Raw genomic sequence first — 12,359 nt, 5'->3', positions numbered from 1 at the left:
AAAACCAACGGCACCCAAAATAATTCCCTGCTGCCGTCACTTTAACTGGGTGAGAATTTGTTGCGACTAATCTGGTACACTCCGCACAATGTACTCACAGCGTAGACAAGTGTTAAAGAATGAACCTGTTAAAATAAACTGTTCCTGAGATTGCTGAAGACTTCCAGTAGCCCACGATGATATAGTTAAGTGGGATTCAGTTGAGTGCAAATGGGTGTGTTTCGCGAGGAATGGACATCATTTATTGCACATTCATACGGTACAGCCATCTAGCCCTATGTGGCTGTCCAATGAGTCCATCTGAATACTGATATTACCGAAGAGGAAGAAAAATGCGCAGGTTATTTTCAGTGTGTTTTCTAGACATAGACCATTATTCCTACTTGCATTTGGGACAAAATGACAGAATTATCACTTACCCATCAAAGATTCCTCTCTGAGCAAAACTAATGGAAGCAATAGGTCCGGAGTTCAGATTGTCATACCAGAAAAGAATCCTGTAATTTGTGTCGAAAAATTTGATCGTCCCTGCTGCATCTCCAGTTGCAATGGAGTAGTTGATTAATTGACTGTTACAAGGCAGAAAGAAGGTTGATTGGAGGTGTGCCAAAACAAAATAGACAATTAAACGTTTCTGAAATAACATGACTGGTAGGTTCTTAGTCTTTCCGAGATGTTTTACTGAGGAGACCTCATCTTATGAAAAAGGAAGCCATCTCAAGTTATTCACTGTGCTGTAGTAAAGACATCAGCGTCCCCCATCCTATACTTCATCTCATACTTGGAGGTAAATCATACCAAACCCCACTGGACAGTACTTGTTCGCGGCTGGTTGGCATCTAAACTAAAACAAACTGCGAACCATCACTAAATCCTGTGTAGTTTAAGGGTAGTTTGCCATAACATAAGTTGCTTAGATGATCGGAAGGAATTTAGCGAGCACCGGTATAGCAGAATATAGTTATTTTGTTTAAATAAATCCGGTATCTCTTCCTGGAGGCGCTTAAATTTGCCACATAGGAATATAATCTGCCTCATTTGTAATCGGATCCGGTCATTCGGTTGCAACAATGATGGTCTCCTTCAGATGAAATCTCTTGTCAGAATATTGAATTTTCCAATAACTGAACATTTCGTTTCCTTCTTGCTTGTCATGACAAATGAGTTGATAACTGAACGACTTGATCGCTTCGATTTCGTTTGGTGTTGTGTCATTCGCAAGCATGCTGTTTCATTATTGTCTCTTAGTCAGGTTCATTTGGTCTTTAGTGTGCTTACCATAACAGTCAACAGTCAAATGTCACCTTCATCATTTGCGGAGAAGTATACAGTTTTTTATTACAATTCAGAATATTCTGGCAATAAGGATATCGGATAGTCCGGAGATGTGCGCTCGACGGAAAACTTAGTAGCCTTCACTAAGTCAGGGCAGTCGGAAGAATCTTTTCAAGCAGTATAATTTTTTTCGTTCGCATTGTCTTTCCCTGGCGCACAGAACCATTTTATCTCAGGAACGAACTATCCGTATGCACTCTATTAACGAGATGTAACCACCGTTGCTGTCAGCATCGACATCTAAAAAGGGATAATTCGCTCCAAGAATGAGTTGTTATTAACAAGCTACCATTTGGGACTACAAAGATAATATATATTAACTGAGTCCACAAAGATGATGACACATTCGGACGAAAACACATTTGAGCCATATGGTCAAACGACCTAGAGTCATTTGAGCGAATGGCTTTGGATCTTGGTCCGATTCTTCGTAAGCCCACGTACTGTGCGAATCTAAACAAAATGCCTTATGTAGATATGAAGTTAGCAGACTGGGGTTGATCACGCATTTTATGAGAAGCTTGCGTTATTTCCATCGCTATGGCGAAATAAAGGTATCTGTCTCAGCTTTTCCAAATAGATGTCTGATGTATCAAATAGGTTGCTGATGTAAGCCGGAAACAGCAACTCAGTTCAGTGACGGAGACTCTTCTACATGTGGCAGCAAACAGTTACCACACGCTTATGTGGTTGTGAACAAAGTGCACCGTTTGAGAAGGTATGATGTGATGGATCTAATCTACTGAGCGGAATAATACTACGCTCTGCACATCTGTACAATCTTTTGATCACCAAACGTTCGTCGGGCACTCACTGACGGCAATAAACAGAGGTTTACTATTGTTAAATTTCCTCAATTCATCGGGTGATATGTGTTAACTGCTCGGAATCATTCTTACTAACTATATTACACTAGCATAGGTAATATCACCGCCTGTTTATAGCCATGTTTTATTGAAGCTTCTCTTACAAGTGGGATGAAATAACATGAGATTGCTTCAAAAGTAGTTGGGAGAATGCACAACTGGTCCTTCTGGTTAAACAAATTCCGACGGAACTTACCACCTGGTTACAGTTATAAACGTTATGGGTTTGTCATGTATCTGGATGAGTTTAATTGCCTTCTTGTAAGGCGAGTCTGGTTCGTCTTCTGAAAGCACAAAAATTAAACGTTCAAGGCATGAATAGAAGAAAGCATCTGGAGGAACATTGCTAAGTGCAGTGTTACAAAGTCGAAGCTGTCTGGGAAGAATCATCCGCGGTCTATTGAGACCAGCCTTGAAAAAGGGAGATATTCGATTTCCTCTCCTACATACGGGAAGCAGATTTGTTATAACCCAACCTTCAACCAATACCGCCGGGAGGATAGTCAAAAACATGAAGTAAGGAAAAAGCTGGCTTGTGTCCATCAACCCACTGTAGGCCTTTCAAATGATCAAGACGGCAGTCACGTATGTGGGTTGAAGTTTAGGGTAGCTAGTCGCGGTATTGTTTGGTGTCTATGATCCCTTACCACATAGGGAATAAGAACAGACAGACGTTTCGAATCCGCATTATTCGGCATGTCTTGTTAGGCCTGTGTGAGTTGGCTGAGCTTGGTCAGGTGAAACATTGTGGCTTTCAATCAGTGCGTGCAGACCAAAGGCTGTGATTTTCGGCTTTTGGAATTAAGAGGGATTTCGGGGCGGAAAGCGTGCGTGTTCGGTGTTCCGAAACACTCAGTTACTTTCTCGCCTCTCCCACCTGGGTTTCCTTGCAATCCTTGTTATATATTTTCTGTTCACCTGATATTGTCATAACCATCCATTTATTGAAAGATACAGTTTACCAGTATTCCACATCCGAGGAGGCCCCGCCACTCCAAGATTCCAAGTTAGGATGTTGAAATTTGGCTCACCAAGTAAACTTTCGGACACGAAATGCAGTGTGATGTCAAACTCGCACCGTACGACATCCGTGGTCTAAATTGTATTAATAAAGCGGCCCACCGGTCCTTCTACATATCTGATTCTCTTATATTTCACTAAAACTGATCACTAGACCTAGTAGTTTCACCGACCTGCAATTTTCTATGTGCATTTCAGTTGTTTCCGATTTAGGGGTGACGTTTGCGCCTACACAAATAATTCCCTACCTGAATCACAGCATTCTTCTTCGGACCCCTCGTTTTCAACCACCAAGCAGCTGTGACGAATATTTTTCTTGTGTCTGTCAGACATAGAATGGTGGTGACATCTGTTCTTTTTCTTCCTTCTGGACATCTACCTGAATGGGGATTTTTGTCCAACCCAGCTACAGAAGATTGTATTCTTGAAGATGTTACCGATTGGCTCTTGTTTCCTCCCCACGTGGATAACAGCGACCGAGAGTTCGAATTTCTCGATGTCAACAACTTTTACACTTCTAGTTTGCACTTCATACCAAGTTCGGCAAATGTTCATTCTCCTGACCATCAGATTACGCTGCAACTTATCCTGTCCCCCAAACCCTCAAATCACATACTTATGGATGTTGCCCACTTACATAATTTACTTCCAGTGTCGTATCACGGTAGTGTTCCTAGATGACTTGGATGGTACCAGACATACGTGAGGTTTTTTTTATCTTTCTCTAACTAGTGTCCTACGTTAGGGCACGAGCTAACCTATCCATTTTGTTAAGTCACAAAAGTGACTATTCGCCAGATCGTATAACCACGTCCTCCCGCGGATTATAAAGAAAAAACAGATTGTGCAGGTGCTCACGCATGCGTATTCGCTCATCAACAAATACAGACCTCAGTGCTGGCGCAGTTAGAAATAAATCGATTGCACAGAGCATTGGTTAATTTCCGACACCAGCAACCGGAAGGCCATCTTTTGAGAGTGTGACAAAAACAGTCATTTGTTTTCTTCTTCGTTTTTACCACACTTAATTAATCTAAAAATCCTAAATCCTTTGGGTCAGAAGACAAACTTTATGCTCAGAATTTTTGTCTTCAATTCCTCGCCTTTTGTTAACCTAGTATAAGCTTCTCAGCCTCTCCAAATGACTTGCCTTTACCTCATATAAACCACCAGAGTTGTCCCATGTTTATAGTCATAGTTCATCATTTTCAGTTCATACAATCTATAAGGCATGCTTCCTATCTTGTTATGTCACCGCATCCCTGTCGTTTTAGAACACAGATATCCATCCTCATTTAGTGGCGTACTTTCTCCAGGATGGAAACTTTCATTTCTCTATCGAACCTTCAAATGAGACTCCTTTAACCCTAACAAATACTGGCTCATCTTTACAGCCTCATTTAGTCTAAAACTGTTAGATGGTTTTCCGCCAAGCAACCAGATAATGTTGACGGCAGGGCTGATTTGAGTCAACAACTTACGACACTTACGAAGACGACCATGGTTTTCTTAGCTATATCAGATTTTTGCAAATGGACCCTGCTGCCAAGCTGTCTATATGCGAACTCCATCCAAATCAATAACAGTTTGCAATAATTGAATTAATTAAGTTAAATTGATTAAGTAAAGCATGAGCTAATGACATTGTCTCCCAGATTAGAAGCACCATTGCTGGATCCCCCAAATATTTTTTTGGCATAATCCTTCCTTTTCATTACCACCCATTACCTCTCCTAACCGTGTCTCTGCAGACCACATCACTCTGTCACATCACCAGCCTCAAATCCACCCTAGTTTGGAATTTGAAGATGACGTCATTCTTCCCTCTTCTCCTTATTTTGCCGTATCTCGGATATACTACCAAAGAAGCAAGGCGGCCTAACGAAACGCACGGAAGTGTACAGGATATACATGCTTGACAGTTGCGAGTTTCGAAAGCCCATCTAATAAGCCACATTCAATAAAGTTTTACGGAGGTTTGTTGCTATTTTTTGTGCTCCTGGAATTATCAACCCTTTCCGTCAATCTGTTAATGGATGTGTTTTCTCTCCTGACCGCACTGTTTGCTTATTTTCTTCGCCGAATTCTCATGTAAAGGATATTGTTATATAGTTAGGTCTCGTAAATCTTCCGTGTTTTTTGTTGCATTGAGCATGCCTATGACTTGTATTTGAATATACTGCCTTTCCGGGGCAAGAAATGACGTATCTTAATTCGTAGTTGGTAGTTCAGAAAACATATCGTGCTATTTCTCTGTTTTCAAATGGAATTACCGTTTGAATGAAAAAACCCATCAGTAGAGATAACTGGCTTTTACAGACGTTTTGCTTTAAGGGAGTCACTGGACTGATAATCGGTAACATTTAATCCACTAATTTCTCATCCTTTATGAGACGTATCCTGTGACCATTTTAACCATCCACCAAATGGGTCGTCTGATAATATGACCTAACCACTACTGCTACTGAACTCTAAACGAGCGGTTTACAATGAAGGACACACCAGACGTGAGAAATTTTGTCACAAATAGGTTACTTACTTTTTCTTTCTACCTTGTCCAACTCCCAGACCACCAAAAGCCCTTGGGTGGTTGCCGTGACAACTGTGTTTGTTCCGGGTATAGAGCAGGACCCCACGAAACTCCCAATCTTTTTGTTGAAATCTTCGTCCGAGAGCGGAGGAGCGTAGGCCGTTATCTCTCCTCTGGTGTTCTGTTTAGTTAGTGATTAACCTAGGATCAATTTAGAGGACACTTACCCAGTTGTAGAATATAACTTGCTGTTCACTGTTTGTAATTACATGAAAGTAGCTGCCCGGTTTAAAGGATATACGGTTCTGATTGTTATGATTATCATGCAAGAAGACATTGCAAAGTGGTTTATCACTACCAGTAGTCCAATTCCAAATAGAGAATTCCTGAATAGGCATGTCTGCGCTAAGTGTTGCAAGGTAGCGAGCGTCTTCAGTTAGCTGAATAGCAACGACACCCATCTTATGCGGAGACAGCATAGTCCTCACAGCATTGCCAGTCTTTCCATCCCAAATGATTATGGAATTGTCGGGCCCACGGTCTCCTGACGCCAACCACCGTGTGTCTGCACTACTGGTTAGAGAAGTAATTTCATTGCACTGAAATGCAATACAAAGTTAGACACACGATGCAAGTTACATGCCCCCGGAGTATCCGTTGTCGTGTATTTTTCAGGTCAGCAATAATGACCAGATGTGAAGATGCGTAACATACTACGCTGGAGGCACCTCGGCTCAGGTTAATTAACGAAACTCGGTGGTTGAAACCAAAAGACCAAACGGGGTAGAGTGTAAGGTCTGTCGGCTCTTCCACCCACAGTTTTGCATAGAACTGTTCTTCATCATCTCTGATATACTTTCCTCCGTAAGCGTCTGTATTTCATGTTAGTTGATTACAACTCACTTACCTCCAGTTTGTGCTTGATTTCCAAGATTGGCTGCTGCTTAACAAGATGATATTTGCATAAGCTTTGCTCACCGATCGTACATACCTGATTCGTCCTCTAAGCTGTGTTCTGATAACCAAAAGCGTGAATGTGATACTAGAGGCTTACCATGGGAAAGTGATTTGTAATTCTTTGTTTGGCTGGTCAGATCCTCATTAGCTATAAACGACCGTACTATATAAATAGAGACTGTAACATACGGAACATTTCCGAGGCTGCTGGACGCAGATCTTCTTCTGCAAGATATGTGAAAGTTTACGGGCGAAACTTCACTTACCTAGCCCCATCCTGTGGTAACTGAACTTATGGACGATTGTGGCCTTTCACAATTTTTATATCAGGATGGTTTACTTTGGACCGGTCATTGTTTCGTACGCAGCTGAAATGTAAAAAGGCAACATAGTTCATTTAAAAACACATTATTTGTACTCTGTGGCGCAGTTTACTTCTCATTTCATTAATTTCTTGCCGACTGCATCAATAGCCACCATTTTTAAAGTGCTCCCCCGTAGGGAGTCCTGAACAACAGATCTGTTTTTGGTAAAACCTATAAAATTTCCCTCAAAATAAGTATGATTCGGAGAATATAACCAGAAAAACGATAACTCATATTGTCTTGTGATAACTTCTACCAGCTGGACATAGAGGCAAAGAATGTTTGATTGGCTTAATAGAAACTTCATACCAAAAACTGCCAGGGAAATATACCATGAAACATAGTCAGACAGATGACGGAGCGCGAAAATCAGAAAAGATGCCGCCAACAGTTATCAATCCAACATAGCTGACACGCATTATAAGATTATCCTTTTCATCCCAGCCACCTTCTGAGTGGGAACCATTTAGCAATATTCAGATCGTGACCAAGTAGCAACAATCGAATGAGAAGCTACTCAGTTAGAAGGTTTTCTCCACCCTGGAGACTCAGACCAAATAAGAAAAGATATTACTGTTCCGCTGTAGCACCCTTTCCATGGCTAGCTGCCACGCCATCCGGAAGAGGGAAGAGGGCTGGTAAATACCAGAAGTCGAGATGCAAAGGTCGCGCTCGAAACACGAGCCTTCCAGTTGGTAAATTCGCGCTCTCACCACCGAGCGATCTCGACCCGAGTCAACATTGTCTGTCAATGGAATTCTTAAGGTAAAACAGTCGCCTTTATGGCTTAATCCCCACCAGCCGAATGCATAAAAAAGAATACACGAAACAGCACTTTATAGAAGGACAACCTACAGGCCGAACAAAGGCTACCCGTCTTATTATCACTCTGTTCTAAATGACAGTTCCAACATTCCTCAAGTCGTTAGAGTGGAGCCAAACGGAGAAAATTACGGCCACGAAAACACCCTTACACGAGTGATTCTACTGTATACCACGAGTGACACCTACATTGACCGCCTCAAACAGGACATATGGAAAACGGAAATAAAACTGTACAAGCCCTTCAGCACATGCAATCGTTTAGTAGCTTTTGATTTTCAGCATGGAGTCTTCCATGTTCCCCTCCCTTTTGTCGAATACCGAACGTTTTCAATAACTTGAACGCGATTATCTGCCGTCAGCCATGCAAAAGCTTTGGTTTGAAACTGGTGTCCTCAAGCAAAAACTGTCTACTATTATTCACAGTCACATATGAAGTCAGCAGGTGATACCTTGAAAATACCTGCCGAAAAGATCCACTCATCTCACCAAGCTCATTATTGGGAAGGGCCTTTTGTTACACTGAGGTAAAGCCCCAGTAAGGTCTGAACCGCCGGCTGTGTGCTACTTGTTTGTTCGTTGCATTTGATGCGATACTGGTATCTTTTCTGTCCACAGAGAAAATGTGAATACTCCCGAATAATCATAAAAGACATTGGGAAGTTAGGATAAACTGCTGTCGATACAGTCAATTGAAGCCAATGGGGTCACAAGGTAAATAAATAAGTGACCATGAACCTTTATAAACAGATGAATATGAACTCTCTTCCGGCAACTGAGGCGATATGAACAGCCTAGAATTAAGAGTCTAAACGGCAAAACATTTTGGCCTGGCGAGGTTACGTAATGAATAGCAAATTACGAAAAATCTGCCTACAACGAATTGATATAGAAGTTCCGGTCTATCAACTGTATTCCACTGACAAGAGTTCGTTGATACGGAAATCGCGCGCAATAAAAATCTTCGTCAAAATAAAAGAGATGAAAGGAGCAATGGAAGTTTACACATATGGACGGTCTTTCGACCACACGTTTGCTTTGGAGGAGGAACGAAATTAAGAAATGCTGCCGTCTCAGCTTCTTGAAGAAAACATCATGATTGTATGGTTTGAGGCGGACGCTGACAGGAAAATATTATTAAAATCTGCTGTGGATCCACTGAATTTCAGTACTCACCACGAGTCTGCCTGGTCGACTTTCAAACAACGTGAAGGTTGAAGTGGGAACTTTGTCACAAAGTTAATGGCTCACAGCCACCGGGCTTTTCAAGTGTTTCTGGCAACGCTTGGATGACTTGGCAGAATCCCATTAACCGCGCGTTGTTTGAGTTGCAAGACAGTAAAGCAGCTTCAGTCCATTTTGTTAGTCTTGGTACTCAAATCCTCTAACCTTACTGAATCACCATAACACTTACTGCCTGCTCACCTTCGATGTTGCGCGAGTGAATTCAGCTTGGTTGACTACATGAAAGGATTACCACAGTAATAAACCAGCTTCAAAGACATGTAAGATACGAAGCAGCCAGTAAAAACATCGTTTTAATGCTGTCCACCACTGTCTTAGTCATGAGTCAGTAAAGTTGCCTTATCTGAAGGCAGGCCAAAAAACTATTGGGTCTCCAGAAATGTTTTACTATCTCATTCATCATCATCATCGACAGCATGACATCAGTGCTCAACACCGATGCTTCACTGCCGTACAGCCATGACTTATTTGAAAGCCTTATTGTAAAGAAAAGAATAAAGGTGGATGGGGGAGGGACTTGGTGCTAGCTTAACACAATCATTCCGAGGTGCCTACACCTCCAGACATTCATTCAGGCAATCTGGACAGAAACTGACAACAAGAACGCCACTGACATCGGTTGGCAGCCATATCTTGTAGTGTCTCCAACCAGGCACAGTGAGGATCACGCGGTCCCCATCCTGGAGGGCGGGTAGCACCGACAGCACCCAAGCGTTTGGTGATCTCCTTCATACTCCTCTGTTAAATCAAGGGTTGGCCATCTCTCTGTTTACGCCACTCCGAATTGGGCATGGAAAACAGCACTCTCTTCGGCAAACGTAACACATGTCCCAACCAACGCAGCTTCATGTGCTGGACACATTCTTTAATGGAAGTACCCGTTACACAACCAAAAACACACTTTCTAACTGCCTCGTTACGGATTCGCCAACACCAACCCACACGAGCTATGGTTCTGAGACGAAGACTGGAATGAAATGAAGGAAACTTAATAAGGGTGTTAGAATATACACAAGACCTAATCGGTGTGATGTGGAAAATTCTTGAGGTTTCGCGACCTAAAGCAACCCACACGAGCTATGGTTCTGAGACGAAGACTGGCTGACAATGAAGGAAACTTAATAAGGGTGTTAGAATATACACAAGACCTAATCGGTGTGATGTGGAAAATTCTTGAGGTTTCGCGATTATTCCTAAAGCAAATCCGGACGGTTTTTTTTCGAACGTTCCGGGGGCACAAAACAACTAATTTTGTGCTTCAACGGCTTTAATACATAGTCCGCAAGCCTGACAACGATATGGTGACCATCGCCCTAAAGTGCAGCAGCTGCAGACACTGGTGAGGTCATCCGAAAACATGGCTCCGTATGGTTACATGAGACGACGAAAACCATCCATTTGCGGTATCTAGAGACAGGGGCAAGACTTAGATAAAGCTCGAGCATTCGTGGTGGTGGTGGTAGGGGTTATTTACGCAACCGATTTGTTCTCTTGTGAGATAATAAAATTCATACATAAGTAAAGAAATAAATAATAAATAAACAGTAAATAAGTAAATAGAAATAAATGATAAATAAATAATGCATAATGGATAATTATGAATAATAGCAAATAGATAATAAAGTAATAACGGTAAGGTAATTCTTAGAGTTCATACCCGACTACCACCGAGGTTGATGGAGGTGAAGTAGCACTTAGTTGGCCTACTGTTGCGTTGTACGAGTACTTCAGTGTGTTTGCAATTCATCAGACAGTCAATGTATAAATAGTTTCATCAACAGTGAAAAGTAAGTAAACCGCCGATAATGTGTGCTGACCATAGAAAAGCGAACACTAGTAGGATTAACTTTTCTACACGTGACATGGCGAAATCATTATTCAGTTGCCCGAATGGTGTAACAAAATGCTTTCTGAAGGTATGTCGAAAGTAAAAGGATCTAGAAAACCGAGGATAATTTTTTAGCCAATTCGTACGTCTTACTGTAGACATTCAACGCCTTAACTTACACCAATCTCGGCTTATGTCAATATGTAATTCCTTCTATGGTCGAAATATATATATATATATATATATATGCTTGTAAACTTTGGTTGAAGTGAAGCACTGAGACACGGGACCAGCTGGTTCAATTGGACGCTTCGATTTCAAACTGTCATCGATAACTATCAGTTGATCTAAAATATTGGAGTTACGCCAGGAAATTTTGATTGCTGTTATTTTACAACCAAACCTTACAAAAAAACAACCGTCGTAGAGTGCACAATCTTTCGAATTCCACCCTAGTAATCTCTTTTCCGAAAACCCACATGAGGGTTCCATTTCTTGCAGACAAAATATTTTTTAATGTCTGTGAGATAGCAGCGCAAACTAAACAATAAAGCTGCTTGTAGAATGAACGGCCACTAGAGTATCATGTTGATATTTTTGACTGATACTAAATGAGTTGAATTTTGTTCTGCCTAACTCTGGTCCACAATTTCATGCGATGGATTTTACTGCACTCTGCATAGAACAAAACGGATATGAGCATCCCAGAATTTTCCAGGCCAGATAGGTTGAGGCGGCATATATTCCATTCCCACAAACAACCCGGGTTTTACTAACAATTGCTCAGATGTTTCTGTGGGAATAATGCAGTCATATAAACGAGAAACTAATAAGGCACAAAAAATGCTCTCCACAAGTCGTTCAGCTTGGCACGAAAAGCCAGCGTTTTCTCAGTGCATAGGGGCACATATATATAATACTAATTCCAATAATTGGAAGGAAGAATTACTGGGTTTCCAGCCGGACAGACTTTCTTGCAAAAATCTTCGTCATATTACGCCTGTATCATCCAACAGAAGCTACAGAGTTTCACGTCAAACGGTTTCCATTTAATTCACAACTAAGGGAAGAAGACCACGCATCTTTTTTAAACTCAGGTATATGGTGAGGCCGTCACTTTTGCAAGTACCTTTTATATTGCAACTGTTTAGACATAGACATCAACTGCCTTCCTTTAGCGTTAATAAGCTGGAATAATTAGACTGCGACTACACAAGTGATATCATCGTCTTGAATGAAAATTAGTTTTTGATTGCATAGACTACTGAGCTTTCCTGATTAGAGAAAAAACGGGACCGACGGAGACAAAAGTTTCCGCCACAAACGCCCGGTTTCACGTGTTTGCCAATATTGAATAGTCCATAGACTTGGCTAATTTGTGTTTAGGCTAT

The 12,359-nt window shown here is 41.5% G+C and overlaps 1 protein-coding gene across 1 annotated transcript in view; it reads right to left on the bottom strand.

The window, feature by feature from the left end:
- Positions 1 to 6,984, bottom strand: part of T265_06763 (hypothetical protein) — a gene marked incomplete at both ends in the record, with an annotated part of 39,805 nt that extends 32,821 nt beyond the window's left edge. The window contains 9 exons of the mRNA XM_009172116.1: positions 420 to 569; positions 2,398 to 2,485; positions 5,761 to 5,932; positions 5,979 to 6,350; positions 6,391 to 6,623; positions 6,659 to 6,691; positions 6,743 to 6,766; positions 6,806 to 6,856; positions 6,975 to 6,984. Of these exons, the coding sequence (XP_009170380.1) occupies positions 420 to 569; positions 2,398 to 2,485; positions 5,761 to 5,932; positions 5,979 to 6,350; positions 6,391 to 6,623; positions 6,659 to 6,691; positions 6,743 to 6,766; positions 6,806 to 6,856; positions 6,975 to 6,984 (1,133 nt within the window). The remainder of the gene's footprint in view (positions 1 to 419; positions 570 to 2,397; positions 2,486 to 5,760; positions 5,933 to 5,978; positions 6,351 to 6,390; positions 6,624 to 6,658; positions 6,692 to 6,742; positions 6,767 to 6,805; positions 6,857 to 6,974) is intronic.
- Positions 6,985 to 12,359: the final 5,375 nt, after the last annotated feature.

This window comes from Opisthorchis viverrini (assembly GCF_000715545.1).
Source record: "Opisthorchis viverrini unplaced genomic scaffold opera_v5_145, whole genome shotgun sequence".
Lineage (NCBI taxonomy): Eukaryota > Metazoa > Platyhelminthes > Trematoda > Opisthorchiida > Opisthorchiidae > Opisthorchis > Opisthorchis viverrini.
This window is presented reverse-complemented; position numbering and strand designations above follow the sequence as displayed.